This window comes from Polypterus senegalus, chromosome 12 (genome assembly GCF_016835505.1).
Source record: "Polypterus senegalus isolate Bchr_013 chromosome 12, ASM1683550v1, whole genome shotgun sequence".
NCBI classification, from domain to species: Eukaryota; Metazoa; Chordata; class Cladistia; order Polypteriformes; family Polypteridae; genus Polypterus; species Polypterus senegalus.
The window spans coordinates 60,249,882-60,272,337 of NC_053165.1; the positions used below are offsets into that span (position 1 = coordinate 60,249,882).

Sequence of the window (22,456 nt, forward strand, 5' to 3'; positions counted from 1 at the left end):
GGAGTCCCGATTGAGGCACATGACCTGTATTCTGAGGGAATGTCAGTCACGGCACTACGGCCATGTGGCGCGTTTCCCCAAAGGTGATCAGGATCGTAAGATCCTCATTGTTGGGGACCCGAGTGGCTGGACCAGGCCAAGGGGTCGCCCACGTAACACCTAGCTGAGACAGATAGAGAGTCATTTCCCGAGATCCCGAGCTGTTTCGTTGTGTAGTGAGTGCGGCAACACACAGTACCGGTGCATGCTCCCCAACCTGACTTGACTTGAGTCACAAACGCACTTAAATCTACTTTGTTTGGTGCAGTGACATAACATCTACTTGCATGTTTTCTAGAATAATTCGAGGTGCGAAGTTTCTAGAGTGTGCATGTTTGATTTTAGCAGACGGGCGTTACTTAAATTAATATATAATACTGGGCGTGTATATGGTAATCTGCGAAGGGGCGTGGCTTTATGCTTGTAAAGGTTCCACACGAAGTATTCGCGCGCATATTTTTATTCCACGACGTCTTTAAACTGTAAAACATAAAAAAAGTAACGTGTAAGAGTTAAGCTTCGAGACAATATAAAGAAAACCTGGATAATCTGATACGTAAAGGGCAACGAAGAAGGGGAAAATGTTAAGTATTTCATTTTCCTGAATGGAGAAACAAGCAAGGATGCGTTGACGCCCAAATGTGTGAAAACGTAGAATAATACTCTGCCTGTAGTAAAATATGACTATTACTGATGAACCATCAAAAAAGGGAGCGAGAGAAAGACGATGTCTTTGTATTGCAGTGTTGGAGGGAGAAGACAGAGCACTCTCGATGTGACGGCAATCTGCCGTGAGAACATTTATTATGTGACGGGCTGAATCTCCTGTAAGGGTTCAGCTGTTTTCTCCGACATTTATGACCGGGGCAGCCATGTGCCCAGTCAACAGCAGTGGTTCTCAAGTTCAGTCCTGTGGGCTCTCTGTGGCTGCCCAACCATTTCACAATCTTACCTCTGGCTGATCTTACTGTTTAATTTGCAGATTTCTCACTTGTTACATTCAGAATTATATTCGTAAGAAACTGATGTCCTCGTATTTTTGCCACACCTTCATGGCCCCCACAAGGGAAAGGGGCTGACAGGGCTCTAGCCAGGGGGCCTGGCGCGGGATGAGTAGATATTATGCACAAACAAAACGTATGAACAGAAAGCAAGAATTGATCCTACAGCGTTGAGTGTCAACTTCAGCATAAAATATTTTGAAAACTAAAAGCAATATCAAAAGAAGTTTCAGATTCCTATTGGGTATCACGTTTTCCTTAACCCTTGGTGAAGGGCCCGCAAGAGACCCTGGCCTAGGGGCCCGCGTTAGAATGTGGGGGCCATGCTCACCTTTAAGTGCTTAACTGTCTTTTTACTACTAGTTCTTCTTTTTCTGTGCAGTTTGCACCCTGAATTGTTTCCTAATAATGAAGGCAAGACAAGCAGAGCAGACACTGGGACAAATGACACCGATTGATAATATGTAGCTTATTGGGAATTGACTGCCTGAGTATGTGAAATGAAAATCATAATGATGATGGCACTCTTAAATTCCAAGACAATGAAACGATTATCCCCATGCAACGTACAGAAATGCTTGCTAGATTGTCGTAAAAATAGTCAAAATCCAGTTTTGTAATTTGTGGTTTCGGACCAAAACACAAAAACTGGGAAATAATAGCTTGCTTAATTAAGGTAGAAGTCCAATTAAAAGCAGAAGTTGTTTGGCATGAAAACCTGCAGCCTACTGGACCCCTGGCACCAAATCTGAGAATGACTAGCAGTTACCATTGATATTATTTACTTATTATTTGCCTTTTTTCCAAGGTGACTTACAGCATTGTTGAGCATCTTAAACCATTCATTGTTTATTCATTCATGTTCATGGGAACATTGTCATCTACTATCATCACTGTCATGAAGGTGATCTGTCCACATTTGTATGCATTTACTGTCCTTTTCCTTTTAAGGAAGTCAGTGAATGTAAGCCATGCACCTCATACCATAAAGGGGCTACTGGAACTCTTTAACTGGGAGAGACAATAACTCGGGTCTATAGTCTCAGGTACTGGCCCCTGCAAAGCTGAACTGGACTTAGTTGAATTGCGAATGCTATGTTAGGGTTACGTTAGATAAGAGGTGTCCAACTCTGATGCTGGACGGCTGCAGGTTTTCATCCTGGGCACATTCTTCATTTTTAGACGATTACTAATGCTATTGCAATATGTGTTAGTTGACTTACATTGTAATGGTTTCATTTTTTTCTTTAACCAGTAGCCAAACAGTAAGTAGACGTAATTCAAGCCAATAGATGATGAGGCTTACAAACAATATCTGTCTCAGTAAAATATCAGAAAAGAAAAAAGTTAAACTCAGAGAAAAATTGATCAGCTGTCTTCCACAAAGCACTTGGATGCTGATCTCAGGCAATCATTTTTAGAAATGAATGGAGTGACATAATGAGAGCACAAACAATTAGAATTAAATGTCATTAACAGCTGGTTGGTGTGAAAATGGTGGCCCTCAAGCTCATGTCATAACTGGTCTTCTTTTGCTTGATTTGTATCTCGTATATTTTTTGACAGCTGATTAATGGAAAAAAAGAGAAACAAAAAGACTGTTAGGCAAGTCAATTAAAATGAAGGCAAGAGAAGATTATGTAAAATTAGCAGCAGTGTCCGGTCACTAATTAAGAAAGTGGCTCGAATGTAACCCTGCAGCCAATGCGGCCCTCCAAGATGGATCGATTCTTGTGTGTTCCACACTGGTACTCATTTGCTTGCTGAGAACAAGGTAGTGGATGACGACACGTCCGACTCAATGATTTTGTTCCATGGCTCAGTAGTCCACTGCTTGCATACTTTGCCCCATTTTGCTGACAAAGTGCAACTTTATAGTATATGTAATAAACATTTGACTTATTTTTCAGTCGTTTAGAGGTTTTTGTGGGTTTTGTAGCCACTAGCTAAACACCCAAGGACTGCACCCTCGTCTACCTTTGGATGCTTTTATTTAGTAAACGGGCAATTAAAGGAGATGTCGCCTTATTTTGGTCATCTTTGTGTTGCACAGCCTTTGGCCATCTGAACGCCACAAATTCTTTTTGTCATAGATTCTTTAAGATGCTCAATGAGTTGTTCAGGAATTTTGTACCAAGCCGAAATGACTGCAATGTGTAGATTGCTGTATAGTCTTCCTGCCAACAGCCTTTTTCACCTTGTCCCAATAATGGTCAATAGGAATGAAATGCAAGCACCTGATCCAAGCATCACTTCATGATGGTGAGAGGAAGAGACATATAGAATTGCAAAAAACACACATGCTTATCTCTTGTGGTCTGCAAATAAAAGGCACACAATTTTTTATGGTAGTCAGGGAGACAGACTTCTGTATATCTGTTCTTGAAGGACTGTCACTTCTTTACCTAGAGATGGAGAGCGACAGGCGTATCTGTCATTGGTGAGCGGAGGCGGAAATGCAGAGCTGCGCAAGACGACGTTCAAGCATATCCCCCATCGCAATGAGAAGGACAGGTATGCAGCTTCACACAGTGACGAGCGTGAGGGGCATGCAGATGCGAGTAACAAGGCTGTGTCAGGGGCAAGGGAGCCGCTCGCGCAGGGTGCTCCCTTTCTTCTACACACAAGCCACGCCCCGTGACGCTTGGTCGAGCGGACGCCGGCTGCCATGGCAACTGAGGCACAGCATATCAGCGATCCTAGGCTCCCTGGATCTGAACCAAGCCCGAGAGAAACTGTTGCGCGCGGTGAGTGGATCGGACCGGCAGCGGACATTTGGATTTTCAGAATTCAGGTTTGTAGTCCTTTTCCTATTACGCTGTCTGACTGTAACGCTGAGGGCGCGGGGCCTTCGTTTTGTTTTTTTTGTTTTTTTTTTCTTACGGTGTTTTCGCTTCCCTTGCAGTTTTAGAAGCGCCGGAGGGAGAGGACGAACTGGAAGATGGACAGCGGCAAACTACACATATCAGTACCTGTGAGCAGAAACAGGGTCATCTCCAAACTTCCAAAGGTATGAAATATAAAAGATGAGTCGTGAAAAATGAAAAAAAAAAAAAAAGTAGTTACATGTTTTCTGATTTAGTTAACACCTTTCACCAAGAGCCAGGGTGAAAACGCCAGAAGTCGTTTGAAACAAGTTGATCCGCGCTATAATGAATTGAAAAAAAAAACATTAGAAATAAGCAGAGCAGAAAACCGATCGGCGAAATCGACCCGTCAGACAGATTAGGCGAGTCAAACTGGAAATGCAGGAAGGTTGGGGGAAAAAGTCACCACGTACTGTTAAATGTTTGCGTCTATCATTTCTTTTAACTTTAACATTTTCATCTGCTGTCTGCTTTCATCCTTTGACACAATTGATTGTCAGTTTCGCACAAAGTTCTTTTGCTCCACAGCATTAGCGTGGGGGCTTCACTCTTTAATCACTTCTGGATTTAACGCCTTTCTTAGTGGTTAGCGTAACAAACACACTTATGGAATTCATATTGATGTTTAATCTGTTAAACGACTTGGCGTCTTTAATCAGCGCACCAGTAAACACCCGTCCATTACTCGTGGTCAAGCGGAGCTGCACTAAGCCCAGGACGAGGCACCAGTGCATCACTTGGTACACTCGTGTACATGTGCCCATTTTTAGGCTTTGGTCATCTCTGCTTGGATTTGATCTGATCCTGCCATATGTCTATATAGGAAGCGTCATTGTTGGCAGCATTTAATGATTCATCTGCATGAAATTCTGGAAAACACTTGTTTGCTATACATTTCTTTCACAGTCCTCCCCGCCTTTAATTGAAGCACAAATGTGACTCAATAAATGTGTATACAGTATATATATATATATATATATATAATGCTCAATAAATCTATAAATAAATGCATTGTTTGATTCATTCATCCATTTTCTTAACTCCTTAGTTTAATACTGGGCTGGTGGGAGAAGGAGCCTAACTGGACTGCATTAAGTGTAAAGCAGGAACTCACCCTGGGTAGGACGCAGGGCACAGTTATCCACAATCAGACCTACATTTTTTCATGCTAATCGCTACGGGAAAGACAAGTCTTTGTGGTGTGAAGGTAAAACATTAGCACACTCTTAAAAATGGCCCTAAATGCAACAAATAGGCATTTCATTCTTGGAGGGGCTCTTTGCATATGTAGTTGGTTTGTTGGGGATTGAAAAGATTCTTAATATGTAGATAAAACAGAAATCTTTAGTGTATGGTAGGCTACCTTGCATTATGCAAACACAGCAAGAAAGGAGGAACTAAGCCTGTGTTATTGTATGCAGCAAGAATCTTTTTAAAATCAAGAACCCACTGGTATTTCTCAAATCTCTTATCATCTACACATGCTAAATAAATAAAGGTTCCTTCTGGGTCCTCCATTTGGATGGTATGGGATGGCCTTTGGAAATCAAAACTTTGTTATCACTCTGAAGAACTGCTTGGGTGACTTTATTTTTAAGAGTGTACCTGGAGAAAAGCCACAGGCAAATCCTGCATTTCAGCTCAGGTCCTTGAAATTGTATGGTGCTGGAGCTATACACTACTTAGGCATACTACCCAGAAACCATTAGAAAGAAGTTAACAACTTTACTTGAATCCCATTTAGGGTCAGTTCCTTCCTTGTTTTGGGTGCTGTGCCACGATTCTGAAAAGTACAATGCGAGTCCAGAAAATGGATGAATGGATGGATAATTGATTATGTCCGGTGAAACATGTCAAATCTCAAACCCAATATATTATGGTGTAACACTTGCCACAAAGCTGGGTACCAAATCACACACCTAGTGAAGAATGGCAGGAAGAACGAGGGAAAATGCATTCACAAGAGAAAGCTGAAGCCTTCCTTTGTATAAAGTGTCATGGGGGTCTGGAACAAAATACCAAGTCCAATGGATTCCATCTGAATTTGATATCGAGACACCTAAATGAACCAGAAGAACAGAACAATGTCCCTCTGTTTGTAAATTTGGATATGATCTGATGTGCATATTGTTATCAATGTCTGGGATTATCTATCTCTCTCTCTTGTATAGTGCCTGTCTAAGCCATTTGGTCCAGTTCTGGGCTGCCATTGGGGTATGCTGGTGTATGGTAATGGATCCACAATCAAAGCCATGTGTATAGTGGGCCAGTTCAGATTTACCAGTATGCTTGTTGACTTTGAGATAAAACCTGCACAAATACCAACAGATTATATCCCAGAATCAAACAGACGTGCAATACGCTTTCAGAGAGATGCTGTTCATATCCAGATGTACTGACGTTTGCTCATCTACTGTACACAGTATAGTTTGCAGTTTCATACCTTGAACACACGTTGACCTCCAGATCATTGCGCTCTATGTTGTGAAGGGGATTGGGGTGGAGGTTTAGCCCATGCTGCCAGCCGGTACCATCCAGTTACGACTTTGATCAGTGCAGATTATCCTTCCTCCTTCCCAATGGAGCAGCAGCTGATTTGCTTGAACTCCGAGGTGGTCTTATGATGAGAGTGGTTGTGGTGTGACTCCCATGAGATCCTTTTTTTTTTGTGCCTGGACGTTGTTGTTGTTTTTTTTTCTCCCTCACCAGACAACTAAACTTTTTCCTGTGCGATTCCCTCCTGCTTAATCTTCCCACCTGCTGCTGGGCCGTCAGTAGGATGGGCCTGGAAAGTGACACAGTGATGGCCTTTACACCTGCAGGGGACTGCAAGTCACTTAAGGACTTCTATAATCACAGGAATGGCTAATTAGTTGCTTTGTGCTCTTGCTGGAGAGTGGTAGCGTGTTCATGTTTAGTAGACCGGCAGTGTACTCTGTGCACGTGACAATATTATCACTACTCCGGAGTCTCCTGCTACTAGTCATACCTGTTGAAGCAAACAAGGAATTGCTCTGTGAGTTCATTTTGAGGCTGGACCCTTGTTATTGAGCTTCAGCGTGGAGGACCAGACCAATAAACAAAAGAGGAGTTTTAATAAAGAGAAGACATGACGGTGAGTGTGTGACCATTTTGTTCGCTCTCTTTGTGTTTACAGTGGTACACGCCCGAGTCTTGCTTACAGTTCAAAGAAGACTTCCACGGCAAAGTGAAGGGAGCGTGTCAAAATCGGCACACCAGGAGTGGAGGGTAAGTGCAGCTTTTGTGACTTTACGCCAAGGAGAGTGCCATAGTTAGGGCTTTTATACCAAGTGAACTCTTGGCCAGAGGCCACATCCTTCCATGATTGGACCCCTCACTCCATTAGAATGATTGTGTTCCTTTCTCTACTTCCAGACCATCGTGTACTGTATGTGTTTCTTTTGGTGATTTTGTTGGTGTAGAGTTTCCAGGAAAGATGTTGTATCATTTTGTTTAATAATTTATACAATTAACTAGAGGTTCAGAAAAGGCTCTTTTGAGGCCTTGGATGAAATAAAAAAACAGTCTACTATGGCCCACTAGGATGGTGGTGATGGGGAGGTGGTGGGATGGCAGTTCAGGTTTGGAGCTCAATAATCAGTCAGACGGTGGTCATGAGATGTTTGCAGTTTCACATTAGGACAAGACAGAGGGTCCTATTCAGGACACACTAACATTATTAGGCACCTCCACGTGATGTGTGAGAGGAGCCGCTGGTCACCGACTCTCAAGTCCTGCCTCTCTGGGGAGGGTCGGCCTTTGAAACACAAAACTTCTCACATTGTTTGGTTTTTTTTTCTGATTCAGGCTCAATATTTCAAAAGTGGTTGTCGTCGGCGATCTTTATGTCGGCAAAACATGTCTCATTAACAGGTAAGGGGAAACACCGTCAGGACGGCCACCACTCAGAATGTTCGCCATCTGGTAGTCACTCCTAACCTGCTTTTTGTTTTTTGTTTTTTTAAATAAATCCTCCAGGTTTTGTAAAGATGTTTTTGATCGAGACTACAAGGCCACAATCGGAGTGGATTTTGAAATTGAGAGGTTTGAAATAGCTGGAGTACCGCACACCCTCCAAATGTAAGTCAACTTGAGGAGTGGTGGGAGGTCACCTTTCAAGACGGAGATAAATCAGGTTAGGAGGTCCTGAAGCCATGTGTGTATGGCATACTGGAGATGGTGCAAAAGGACCTCCTGCCTACAAATCCATGGGGTTGGGTGATTCGCTCAAAGGCACCCTTATTCATGTAATAGTATGTCAGGTCAGTTTTGAATGGAGCCTTTAGAAGATCTCCTTTCCTGTAGAATGCAGAGATATGTGGTGAGGCAAAGTGGGGAAATGTGTTGTGAACACACGCTCACCCATCTTCCCTATTCTCATATCTTGTTGTCTCTTTCAGATGGGACACTGCAGGGCAGGAGAAGTTCAAATGCATCGCATCTGCCTATTATCGAGGAGCACAAGGTCAGTATGGTGCCACACTGAGCGTCTAATGGTTGCTCACCTGGTGTGGGTGGCAAGACTCACTAGGTATCAATTGTTGATCTCTTTCAGTCATCGTTACAGTGTTTGACTTGGCCGACATCAAGACATTGGAGCACACCAGGTGAGTGTCTGTGGTGGGATTATGGGAATGGGGAGAGAAACTGGAATACCTAAAGGAATTGCTCACCAGCTCCAGAAGAAGGTATAGACTCTATAAAGAGTTTGAACTAGGGTCCTAAGTACTGTTGGGCACCAAGATCATCTGCTGAGCTACTAAGCTACATTACATGCAAATTCCACACTGGGAACAACTGGGATATTGTGAGTAGCGATTGAACTGGGGTGAATGAGTGTGCCCTCTCCGAGATTGGCATCCCTAAGGGGTTTCTTCTTGGTATGCAAGTGATGCTAGCAGGATAGTCTATAGCTTTGTATGACTGTGGTCTGGAGTAAGCAAGTTCAAATGATTCATGAACAAATTACCAGTATTATTATATTATATTATAGACCCTGCTTAGTCCAATTTAGGATCATGAATGCTGGATGCTGTCTTAACAACATTTGGTACAAGGTGGAAAAGGATCTCAGACAGGGCAACAGTCCATCATCAGGCACACATCGCCACACTGGACCAATTTAAAATTGACACACACACACAGGTCTTTGGGAGGCAAACCAGACTAGGCAGAGAGGAACCACACAGACAAAGGAAGAACATGCGGAGTCTATGCAAGCTAAAATCTGTCTGACAGCATTGGACAGGTGCCTGTCCAGCACAGGATCTACAGACACGTACCACTACACTTATTATATTATATTATATTGATTTCAAAGACTTGCCACCATGGCTGTGATACCACTAGCTGCTCATGTTAAGGAGGGTGGCCTGACAAGCTCCTGTTCTATTTATTTCCTCTCATTTTGTTTGATTCCCTTTGTGCCTGAAGGTTAGGTTCATTGATTGTGATTCTTGAATTAATTCTGAGGATAGGAGAAAATGAGTGTACGTCCTGGTTACATTTTTCCTATTACTGAAGTCCACTTGGGCCTTAAGCCTCCCTCACAGGTTTTATTAACCTCTGTATTCTAATTGACCCGTTGATTTGCTTGAACCCTTGTCTTTATTTCAGGCAGTGGCTACAAGATGCTCTGAAGGAGAATGAAACCTCTTCCCCAATTATCTTCCTGGTGGGCACCAAAAGAGATCTCTTGGTACGGTGTGTTGGCTTAATTCTTTCAGTGTTGATTCGAAGTGTAATTAATCACATGAAGAATGCAGTTTTTGTGCATTTTTAAAAGAGGTCAAGTATAACAAATCATTCAAAATCAAAGGATTCAGTCAGGTTGTTGTGTGGTTTCTCACAGGCAGTCAAAGTTCTTGACTGAATTCAAAAGCCCTCTCGATTTATGAAGCTTAGGCGCCCTCTAGTGGAGCACTCTTTGAACTGCTCTGTGTGATCCCCAGACAGAATTTACCATTAGCAGGTGTCCACAAGTTTGGTAACATACATAATCACCTAGAAATGTTAAATCTTATTCAAAATGGTCTTTTATGCCTCTGACGTGTGTAACAAGGCATGTGAGTTGTGTAATCTAAAACATTTTTAATATGCTCTGAATGTGACACGAATATCAACCTATCCTCTGCTTTCATCTTCATCCTCAGGCAACACGACATGTGTGACATCTCTGAGTTTGCTGCCTCCTAGTTTGACTTCTGGTCTCTGACCACCTTCTCCTTTCCTTTTAGTCTCCAGCTGAATGTGAAAGAACTGAAAATGATGCCATCAGAATAGCCTCGGAAATGCAGGCCGAATATTGGTCAGTCTCTGCTAAAACAGGTCAGTGGAAGCAGGCAACAGGGGTGTTGGCAAGAGCCGAGTACAGTACACCCCCAAAATTTGCCGGGGTTACGTTCCTAGAGTACCCGCGAATTGTGAAAAACTGCAAATTTTGGATATGATTAAAAAAATGCCTATTTTCATAGTTTAAACCCTAAATATGCCACCAAAACACTTTAATTTCAAAGTCAGCTTAATACATTACTAAAAAATAAAGAATGTAAAGGTAAACCTGTATACTGTACTGCTATATCTCCTACAGTGCTAGAATGTAAAATACCGATGTTACCGCTATATGTACTGTAATTCATGCAAAAGCGTTTTCATTGCCAGAAGCCTTCGATGGTGCAGGGCGTTTCGGCGACATCTTGGGGCTTTAACCCTTAAACTGCCACATACTTGGGGGTTAATGCATCATAGAACGCCAAATACTTTTTTTGCTGCACTTTAAGTAAATGTCACAATTAACAAAGAAAAAGTGATATTTTAATGGAAGACATTTTTTTTTATGCAAAGAGCATTACAATTACTGCGACACTGATCATTTTACACACTGCTAATGAACTGTAAAAACTATTTTAAAAACTACTAGAACAATATGTATAAAGTGCAACTGATGCCAAGGACGAAACTCAGTAAATCACTGAGCCAACTGCGGTTGAACTGGCTGCACGCAAGCACACAGTGGTAAGCGCTGATGCTGGGAGGCTAGTTTTAGTGCAGCTTGGGTCACAGAATTGCACAGAAACCCATGAGATTGTAGAGACAGGAACTTTATTCAAACACTACAAACAAACATGTCTCTTTTAGAAGTAAAAGGAGCTCAGCATGCAGTTAGTTATCGATTAAACAATAGACAAACATCATAGGGGAGCACAACCCCCAACAGGAGGAGAGAGAAACAAAGCAATCAGCGAAAAAGGACAGGTGCTGTTCAGGCTTTTAAGTAAGCGCAGCGTCGCGTGAGAAGCCGCAATCAAGAAGACGGTGATTTATTTATTTTTATGGTAGAGATTCCAGGAACGCACTCACAAACAGAGACAAAAACAAAGCAAACCGGTAATCAAACAGCAAATAAAGAATGTAACGAAAACAAATGAAATAAGAAAACAACAATACCATTCCTGTTCCCCTTACGGCAATTACACATTAAATACAACAAAGCACAAACAAAACGCACACAGTAAATCATGAAAAAGTTCATGAAAAACGGCAATGGATGAAATGTAATGATAAAAATAGATTGTCCATGGGAATAGCAATTTACAGATAGCCCTACCGGTAGTTCCTGAAATGGTGAAGACGGGTGGACGGGTTCAGGAGCACTCCTTTCTTTGCAGGATGGCCATGAATCCACTTACAGTCCTCATGTACACTGGCAGAGGGCAGACAATCCAGACGCCAACCGCGAAATGATCCAGGACAAAATGAATAAGTACAGGTAACCCAGCAGAAGGCAGGCAGACAGACAGGAACTTGAAACATCCATCCATCCATTTTCCAACCTGCTGAATCCGAACACAGGGTGATGGGGGTCTGCTGGAGCCAATCCCAGCCAACACAGGGCACAAGGCAGGAACCAATCCTGGGCAGGGTGCCAACCCACCGCAGGACACACACAAACACACCAAGCACACACTAGGTCCAATTTAGGATCACCAATCCACCTAACCTGCAAGTCTTTGGACTGTGGGAGGAAACCCAAGCAGACACGGGGAGAACATGCAAACTCCACACAGGGAGGACCCAGGAAGCGAACCCGGGTCACCTAACTGCGAGGCAGCAGCGCTACCACTGCGCCACCGTGCCGTCCAACTTGAAAGATAAATTATAAAAATTATTTTTTTTTGCTTTTGGTCACCGGCCCCCTTTTTGAAAGCTGCACTGACATCCTTTGATCTCAACAGCCGCAGCACCCTCAGCAGAAGACCAATCAGAGCCACTGCAGGGACTGCTGGGAGATGCAGTTTCAAATTCTATTGGCTACTTTTACCATCCCAAGTTGCGGGTTTCTCAACAGCTGCTTCCTGTTCTCTCTACAGTACAGTATTGCCACGAAAAAAAGCCATAAAAATTGCAGAGGACATTTGCGGTTTCCGATAACAATTATTAGTTAGGTTCTAAGGAAAAATTTGTGAATTCTAAACCACGACTTTGCAGGGGGTCTAGTGTATATGGGCAGAATCAGTGTAAATTAGGGGTCTGCCTTCACAGTCGGAACTGTGGCTGTTAAAGGGAGCTGTCTGAGTGGGGGATATTAAGGGAAAGTATCTAGGGGACCAATATAAATTGAGATAAAGGGACTATAAAAGGGGAAGTCTGAATAGGGGTGATGGGCATCAGCATCTAAATCAGAGGTTCAGCCGTGGCAGAGATGATGGGGGTGACTTTATGATGTTGGGCTACTGGAGGGGTGCTTCTAAATTGGGGGTTCAACATAAATAGACAATCATCTGAACCTTTCCAAATGGAGGTATTTGGGAGGCCGGTGTCTAAATTAAAAATCCACTCGAGACAGGTGTGAATGGGACATTGCCATGAATGGTGGACAATAAGGTGGTCTGTATGAGTAGGAGATATTTAAAATTACTATTTAAAATTATTATTTAAAATTACTAGACAGACATAACCTGGAATAAAGGGACTCAGAGTAAAGCTTATTGAGAGCCAACATCCCAGTTAGACAGAGAGGATGGAGACATCTTCATCAGGTATGGTTATTAAGGTCCACTTCTTCCTACCTGGTCATGGATCTGTTCATTTTTCCTCTCTCCAGGGCAAAATGTGCAGGAGTTCTTCTTCAGGATGGCGGCTTTAGCATTCGAAGAATCAATGCTTCGAGAACTGGAAAACTCTAGTCTGTCCACTGCCAGGATTGGGGAGGCCAAAGTGATAAGTAAGTGGGAGGGAGAGGTGACTTGCCATTGCTCTGCTGGTTAACTTGAAGACAGTTACCAGTTTTAGAAAGTACCTGGTGCTGCCCAGGATGTGGGCACCAACTGAATTTTGAAGAAAAAAAAAAAAAAGATACTCTATGGTCTTCCAAAATATGGCAGGGAGGGGCTCAATAGTATAGATTTGCATGTTGGACAAACACACATCCAGCTTCCTTCCAGTCAGATTATCCCTTTTTATTTCATTTTGAACCTCCAGGAATTGATGAAAATGCAGAAGCGCCACAGTCAAAGAGAACAGCCGAGCCCGGTCTGGGTTGCTGCTAGCTTGTTGGTACAGAAGACAAACTCTGCCTGTATGTGCCTCCTTAGGCACGCGTGGACGATGGACAGCCATAACCACCGCCTCCATCATGGGTCAGCCACTCCTCTTGAGATACTCGGCTCGTATTCTTCAGCAGTGGCGTCATGGCTCCGAGAGAAGCGTCCCACTTCACAGCCCAGCTACGACATTCACTGCCTCCGGGTGTACCCTTGAGATGAGTCCCCTCACTGACAGGTGCTGCTGCAAGGAGCCCACGGCGCTCAGAACCCATTTGCATTACTCAGACTACCGTTGGAGAGTTTCTTTAGTCCTCCTCCCAGTACATCATTCACAAGAGGTGGTCGGATCAGTGACTTTGACATTCAGAGAGGAGTCAATATTATTGGCTAGTGGTTTGATACCATTACATCCCAGTTTAATTAGTTCCCCAACGACACACTTTTGTGGACTCTTTTTCCCCATTAGATGTCAATCTGAGAATGCCGCATGAACCCGCAGCTGGTTAGCAGTATCGTTCACTGGACATTCTCATTCCCTTATATTTCTTATGTCCGCTCCCTATTACGTGTAATTCTGAAGATATTGTGTGACCCAGTCTTTGGATACCAGTACCCTCAACTTAGATTCCAGTTTATTTACTAACTTACAGTGCTGATCGTCTGTCTCCTCACCAGTAGATCATTCAGAGGGTACCATGCGGTCCTTTGGTTAGATATTAGGGTTTCCTAATTCTTATCATAAGTCACTTACTCGTTTCTAAAGTTTTTATTTTCATTCCCCTTTACTCTTTTTGTGATTAACGTGATGCCATTTGCTCTGGCGGTTCAACACTAGTATCTTCCGATTCTTATCTAATCCCACTTGCTAACTCCCCATTTGTACGGTGTGTTTTTTGCCCTCCAATTCTTGTCATTCAGAGGGGGCCTCACCAGCCAGTGCTTACACGTCAGTCTGTCCTAGCTTATGTGCGCCTGTTCAGCCACTGATCCCAAGTGCTTCTCTGAGACGTTCACCTCGTTGCCTCTTTCAGATGCAGAGTTTAAAATGATCTACAAGCAACCATTCTCAAGTAACACAGTGGGAGCTGTACTAGACACTGCCCTATAAAACTGAAATGGGACAAACTCACATTTTGGGGGCTGAAACAGCCGTGCTGCTTTATTAATACAGCAATACAAAGGATCAGGTCCAGTTCTGTCTCCATTGTAATCAGCAGCTCTAGCTGACATAGGCCTTGTTGCTGTGTTTTATTTTTTATGATCTCTAAACCCTACATGATCCATGGTATATTTTAATAAAGAAACTTGTCTTTCTGCCTGCTGTGTATGTTTTCATGATCTTCTTCATAGCACACATCCATAGTGCTGCAACAGCTCCGTGAAGATCTCGCCAGTCAAGGCCTGTGGTGGTTTAAACTATTAAAGACATGCTTTACTGGCGTAGTGAGATCTGGTAGCTGTGCAATTAACAGTAGTTAATGTATTCAATCAAACAAAATGAACAATGTGATAAATCAATGTAAATTTTATAGTGGCACCATGCTTATATCATGAAAAACACTGACCATATGATGCCCAATAAATTGCAAAGAACCATTCACATTTACTCTGTAATGATTTGATATACTGTATTGCTAAACTTATTTACATATCTGTCAGGACCTTCAGAAAAAAGGAACTATATGCTATGATAACACATTATTTAGACAGCTTATCATACACGTATACGTTTTCAGTGAGACAAAACTTCTAACCATTTGTTTTTTTAATTCCACACAGATGAAATATATGCGTGCGGCCATAACAGAACTGTTTAGAAGTGGAGCGCCCCTAGCCCCGCCCTTTTGATGCTGATTGGTCACTTGATTACACTGAGTTTTGGCCGGGACTCTCGATATATCCTCTAAGTAAAATGCAATACATTAGTATTTTTCATTTAAACAAGTGATCTGTGCACATAATTTAAAGTGCAATGTATTTTTTCAAATGCATTTTAAACAGACGCGAAAATTGCGTGCCGTACTGAAAAGTAATCAATCAACTGAATGATATTGTAGTGAACATGCGCTTGATTATGACTAGATAAAGCCGTGCCAAAATGAAATAAACCACGTGTATATGTATTGCATTATAACACAGTTAACATATAGATTGTATTTAATGTTGGCATAAATAATCTTCGGTAAACAAACCTCTTCGTGTTTTCTAGCAACGTCTGTTTCAGGTTCCATTGTGTGTACGTTCAAAACGTCTACCAGCATTGCTTGACACGATCATTTATATTACCACCCAGTCTATGTTAAGAGCAATACGAAATCGATACTTTAGGCATCTAAAAGAGGAAATGCCGTGTACAAAAGCACATCTAATTACTCTATAATAATGAGATGGGAGGGACGCGGCCGGCCATTGCCACAGAAATAAAGCACCGCCTCCTTCCTTACTAACTTCCGCTCGGAACCCTATACACGCAGTGGTGTTACTACTCGGAGGTTAGACCCAGACGCTCCAGTCCAGTGGAAAAACGATGGCTGCTATTTTATGCAGAGCCAGAAAAGGTCAGAGTCCCATCTGAGCTTGAATACGTTTTAGTGTACATTTTGTGCTAATTCATTAAAAGAGTATTTTTTGGTCCGACCAAAGTCTCCTGCGCGCTTGCTATCACGGATTCCATTTGGTGCAGAATTAAATTTGGAGCGCGAGTTGATAAACTGTTGATCAGTGATGCGGGTCAGGGGTCTGAACATCTCGCACCAGCTAAGGAGCAGAGTAGCACTAAGAAGGCACGTTTGTAATCCCATGTAAGCATAGGACGACGGGGCAAAGAATCGTTTTTTTTTTTAAAAAAAAAAAAATCTTTCTTTCTGATCTCATGTTAGACCGATGTTGCCCTTTAACCGAGTTTTGCAATGTTTGTTATTCCCCATGCATGTCAGGACCGACACGCTCCTTTTTTTTTTAACAATCGAATTTACTCGTTTTCTTTTATAAAGCAAGTACACTTTTAAATAACCACATGTCGACTGAGTTTTTACCTTTGCTCTCCTCCGTGTAGGCACATTAGACTTGAAGCTTAACATGCAGTTGATGCACAGTGCCGACCAACAATGAGCATTTCTATATAGTGCCTTTCACCGTTTTTTTTTTTTTATGTTTATTTGCCTTATGCAATTTTAATATTAGGAATGTAATTTTTTTGCATACCACTTGGGATCAGAGTGCAAGGTCCGACATTGTACAGCGCCCCTGGCGCAATTACGGGTTAAGGGCCTTGCTCAAGGGCCCAACACAGTAGATCCCCTTTGGCAGTAACGGGAATCAAACCGGCAGTGTCTTAGCCTCCACTTAGCCTTTCAGAGCAAAGAACACTCGCAACATAATACCAGCAAGTGATAAATGAATAGTAAAAAAAACCTGTCTGATTTAAAACCAATAGGTCATAACCACAGTGCCAGAAAGTCACTAGTATCCCCAACCCACCCCCCAGGATTGCATCCCTAACATTTATACAGTCTACTTTGTCTCCTTCCAGCCCTAACCCTAAGGTCTCTGAGATGTTTGCACTCAGTCTACCAGATGGCTGAACTGCCCGAAACTCACCAAATGCTGCGTCAGACGTGCCGAGACTTTGCAGAGAAGGAGCTTGCCCCCATAGCTTCGCAGCTGGATAAGGAGCACCGGTTTCCCGCCGAACAGGTACACAGACTCCGTGACTCAAGTGCTTCAGTTCCTTCACTTGTCCTGACATTCATCCATCAGACAGACTTCCCGCTTCATAGCTTGTATAGTATTTATTTGTTCCCTTTGTAGGGTTAATATCTCAAAATGTGTAGACCTGCACTCTGCACATTTGCTGTCCACATCATTATGTTATACTCCCACATCAATGTGTATTCACATAAGTATTCTACCAAAAATAGGTTCAAAAACTTGGAGCCATGGGGCTGATGGCTGTGGAGGTGCCAGAGCAGTTTGGAGGTGCCGGCCTGGACTATCTGGCTTATGCTATTGGACTGGAGGAGATCAGCAGAGGTTGTGCATCCACTGGAGTCATCACAAGTGTTAACAATGTGAGCAATGGTGCTGTCTCTTGTCTAAGAATATGCGGTTGGGTTTGGCTGACGGGTAGACAGGCCGTACATTAACTGCTGATTCCCCTGTCGAGTCAGTCGCTGTACCTGGGTCCAGTCCTGAAGTTTGGCACGGAAGAACAGAAGCACAAATGGATCACTCCTTTCACTACAGGACAGAAGGTGGGCTGCTTTGCACTCAGTGAACCAGGTAAGATATGCAATCCTAAGGATAACGACTTTGTCCTATGACTCCTTGAGAATGGGTTTTAAATCCAACCGTGAGCATGGACACAAATTAAAGGAGGGTGGTAGTAAATCCATTACCTTCATAAATGTGCTTTGTAAGTCATGTATCCAGTGCCACGGTTAACCCCCCAACACCTGAGCGTAACTTGCATCTTGCACTTGTGTAACTTGTAACTTGGGAGAGAATTCTGTTGGTTGCCGTTTTCTCTGCTCATGACTTTTTCAATTTCATGATAACTCGCTTCTGGTTTTTCTCATTTTCAGGGAATGGCAGTGATGCAGGAGCAGCTTCCACAGTCGCACGCCTAGAGGGGGATCACTGGGTTCTAAATGGAACAAAGGCCTGGATCACAAATGCCTGGGATGCCTCTGCCGCGGTTGTCTTTGCCACTACTGACAAGACTCTCAAACACAAGGTAACCACTTGGAACTGGCAGCCCATACCTACACTGGTTAAAAGAAGTGGAATCGGCAGGGTCAGTTAGTCAGCATTGCTCAGTTTACTTTTTCCCCAAACCAGTTCTGAACCATATTTAACAAAAAAAGTGAAAATGTTGAAACTGCACAGGAGGCACTGTGAAAGGAGGCAACATGATAAAATGAAAGGCAGGGTTGGTGTTACTTGGGCTGAGGAAGACTCTTAACACATTGTCTAATGCTGAAGGTGCCACTTTTACATCTATGCCAAATGCCACTGTTTACCCATCTACCAGTCTTACCAGAAAATTGTAGTCTGTTTATTTTGGCGCCACAATTAAAAGATGAACAGCAACCAATGCTGTTCCACATCTGTGGTGAAGCACGTTAGGGGGTCTGCGGTGGTGGGCGTTTGGTTTTATTTAAAACAATGTGGCTCAGACACACTGGGTGGGGATGCATGTGGTTGTGTAGCTACAACGTGTTATTGACTAATCGTGCCAGTTTCCTCCTTGAGACTCTGTGGGTTGTAATCAAGGTATCTGCACTCGCTAAAGTATAAAAGGAGCCTTAGTAGGATAGACAGGAGCATGAAAGGACAATGAGGGAGTTGATCAAAAACAGCAAATGTGATTGGGTAAGCAAGCGGTTGCAATGGGCAGGAGGTTTGGCAGAGAGCGAGAGGTATAGCGTGCATGGGGGTATGGTTGCTTTTGCTGACAATCCTGGGCATAGGAGCAACCAAAAGGCTTCAGGAAGGCCATCCTATAACTGCTTGTGTGAAGGTGGTGGGCCAGTGGAGCCAGGCTTGGGCCCGACGGGACAGTGGGGTTGGAGAAGACTCCGAGAGGCACCCAGGCTAAGAGAACAGTGAAATTAGTATCCAATTCTTTGTGGTTTTTTTTTTTATTCTTGTTTACAATGTTTCTTCCCACTTATTTTTATTTGGTTATTTGTTTAATAAAGAAACTGTACTGCACTTAGTTGCTATGGACAGCTGTTCAAAATGAAAAGCACAATGCACTTCGATTTGTACTAACATCTGTCATGTGTCCTAACTGCCTAGCCATTCTGTGTTGTGATAATTGCTGTTGGAGTCCAAGCAGGTGATGCTAGTGTTGGGCAATCTGGGCATCATACCATCACAGTTTAAGAATGAATCTAAGCATTACAAACCTTTTGCTGTAAAAGATGGAGAAAAATCACATTAACTTGGTTTCATAGCACCTCTTGGCTCCACTAAACTGGTTGATTTAGAAATGTGCTAGTTCTCCATTTCTAAATATACTCATAGCTTCTCTTCAGATCATTAGACACGGGCAGTGCTCAAGCCAATGTGCTGCTCTGCTTTCCCACTGGACACACACAACCCAGCTCTAAGCTCTTAGTGGGGTAGGCAGAGGACATTCTTTCAAATTATTACTGTTTTTTTTTTGTCCACTTTGCAAATCTTTCTGCTTAACCTAGGGTATCAGTGCCTTCGTTGTTCCCATACCCACCCCTGGTCTCTCTCTGGGCAAGAAGGAAGATAAGCTCGGCATTCGTGCTTCATCTACTGCAAACTTGATCTTTGAGGACTGCCGTGTACCCAAGAGCAACTTGCTTGGAGAGCTTGGCATGGGCTTCAAGATTGCCATGGTAATACTCGGGCTGAAATACCCAGTTTATTGGAACTTGACCTCAATAGCCTAAGGATGGATGTTAAACACTCTTGTTGTAGCCACTCTTTAGCCAGAAGTGAAATAATGCACGTGAGCCTGGACATTGGGTTCTGTCAGCTTGGTGGTATACATTTGTTTTATCCTTGAATGGGTGTGATCACTAATGGTTATAAACTGCCAATCGTTTCTAAACAGCAAACTCTGGACTGTGGGCGCATTGGCATTGCAGCACAGGCACTGGGTATCGGTCAGGCTGCACTGGACTGTGCTGTTGATTATGCAGAGAAGAGGACTGCATTTGGGGCACCAATTTCTAAGATGCAAGCTATACAGGTAAAGCGCTTAGCCTCCACTTTTCTAAACTTGCTCAGTATCCATTACAGCTAACTGATTTCACATTTTCTTGCAGTTTAAGATTGCTGACATGGCCCTGGCCCTGGAAAGTGCACGTCTTCTAACCTGGAGAGCTGCCATGCTAAAAGACAACAAATCACCTTTCACAAAAGTAAAGTGGCTATGCTTTTCTATCTGCTATTTGGATTATATTACAATACAAACACTGATGCCTAAAGTTAAGCAGGAAAATAAATGCAACACAATTGACTGGCTGATAGAAGTTTTACTGTTTAAGTCTCCCTGTATCTCTTGGTCATATTGGGGGGGGCGTATAAAAATTCTTGGAATATTAATAAAAAATAAAGCATCAGACAACGTAAAGCAATTTCATTTTACTCACTGTCAAAATACTCCCCTTGAGATGCAATTCACTTGTCTCAGCACTTCTTCCATTCCTGGAAACAAACTCCTTTTTGTACTCGGTTTTGAGCCTCCTGCTATACTTATTTTTGGGAACAAAAAAGTCACAGCGAGTGAGATTTGCCAAATTAGGGGGGTGAAAAGCAGCAACCACATTGTTTTTAGTCAAAAACTCTTTGCCTGACGTGTGTGTGTGTGTGTGTGTATGCAGGTATAAAATGCTATGTTATTTTCCTGCTAATGCTTTCCCACAGATGGCACAGTAGATCAGTGTAATGTTGCTGATAACTATTTGTTCACGGGGACAAGCTGTTTAACAAATCTATCAATTTGCAAAAACATAATCATTGTTCCTTATGTGACCCCCCCCCCAGCTTTTATCAGAAGTCACATGCACAAAATGTTAATGTCAGAAATTCACACTCCAACTCTGCGGATTGCCACTTGGTACACTAATTAACAAGACTGTAGGCAGACCATACCTCACAGCATACTATTAACTACAGCCTATGACTTTTGGGTCATCTGCCCCTTGTATTTCTGGCTCTAGGATACTGTAAGATTTTATTATTGGCAATTCTGTTTGTTTGCAGGGGCTTGTGTGCGCACTTTTCACATTTAAGCAGTAAAAAAAAAATTATGGTAATGATACGGCACCATAAGGTGCTAATGGGCTGGATTTAAAGTTACAGTAGCTAAATAATAGGATAAAACTTGTATGCATAAGTATTAGTGTGTTTATACAACATGTTTGTCAACAGGCAGTTGTACAATTTTAATATCAAGTGCTGGTTTGTTCACCACTGTATGGCGAACTATTCACTTTACTATTTTTGCTACTGAATGGGGCAGGTTGACTGTATAAGGTAAATATTTTTCATTGCTTTTTGCAGCTGTACAGTTAACCAGATTCAATCATTTTCCTCGTAGGAGGCAGCAATGGCAAAACTCTCAGCTTCAGAGGCAGCAACATTAATTTCTCATCAGGTAAGCAAGAGACCAGGGCCATCAAACCCCCTTAGTTTTTACAGGCCTGGTAACAATGTTCCAGTTTTTTTTTTTTTTCCTCAGTCCATTCAGATTTTGGGAGGAATGGGTTACGTGACGGATATGCCAGCTGAAAGACATTACAGAGATGCACGTATTACCGAGATCTATGAAGGCACGAGTGAAATCCAGCGATTGGTCATTTCTAGCCAGATCCTGAAAGAATACAGAGGATAAGGCTTGGAGACGGTGTGGATATTGTGTGACATTTGGCAAATACTGCACAGGAAGATCCTGCACACATCTGATGCATGTTTGTATTAAATGATTTTTTGGAAAGTGCCTGATTGCACAGAAGATGGCCAGTATCTAAATATGTTCATTTACTGAAACGGGTATTTTGTGAATGAGCTTCCCAATCATGCATTTACTGAAAAGTTACCATTTTGGGCTGTTATTTTTCCAATTGCAAAGCAAACATTTTGCTGTAGGGCAGCATTTGTTAAAAATAAACTTTTTGGACCACTCTATTAAAATTAAAGATCCCTCTTTATTTTAGTAACACATGGATGGGTGAGGTACCACAAAATGTCTGGTTTTGGTGCCTACAGGGTGCTCAAATGTACATAATGCTAGTAGGATTTCTAAGGTATATATATTTTTTTTTTTTAGAAAACATTTCTATTTTATTGGATTTAAAATATTATGCATCACAGAATAGCACAATCATTAAGTAAACCATAGCAATAAAGAACATATGATCCTGTTCAAAGGTTTGCACAATCACAGTTCCAAAAATGGATAACATGTTACAAATTCTGCCACGAGTATGTAAAAATATTA

General features: G+C 42.5%; 2 protein-coding genes across 2 annotated transcripts; both read left to right on the forward strand.

Annotated features, from left to right (window-relative positions):
• Positions 1–3,477: 3,477 nt before the first annotated feature.
• Positions 3,478–14,789, forward strand: rab36 (RAB36, member RAS oncogene family). The gene is made up of 11 exons (XM_039771935.1): positions 3,478–3,834; positions 3,946–4,050; positions 7,065–7,156; positions 7,736–7,801; positions 7,907–8,008; positions 8,329–8,393; positions 8,484–8,535; positions 9,545–9,626; positions 10,165–10,255; positions 13,032–13,151; positions 13,409–14,789. Exons 2-11 carry the CDS (start codon positions 3,982–3,984, stop codon positions 13,474–13,476), a joined length of 807 nt encoding a protein of 268 aa, XP_039627869.1. The 5' UTR covers positions 3,478–3,834; positions 3,946–3,981; the 3' UTR covers positions 13,477–14,789.
• Positions 14,790–15,909: 1,120 nt separating this feature from the next.
• Positions 15,910–22,143, forward strand: acads (acyl-CoA dehydrogenase short chain). Its single transcript, XM_039771694.1, has 10 exons — positions 15,910–16,031; positions 17,006–17,169; positions 17,394–17,543; positions 17,643–17,754; positions 18,057–18,208; positions 19,677–19,847; positions 20,066–20,203; positions 20,280–20,375; positions 21,557–21,613; positions 21,698–22,143. The coding sequence occupies exons 1-10, from the start codon at positions 16,001–16,003 to the stop codon at positions 21,848–21,850; spliced, it is 1,224 nt and encodes a 407-aa protein (XP_039627628.1). The 5' UTR covers positions 15,910–16,000; the 3' UTR covers positions 21,851–22,143.
• Positions 22,144–22,456: the final 313 nt, after the last annotated feature.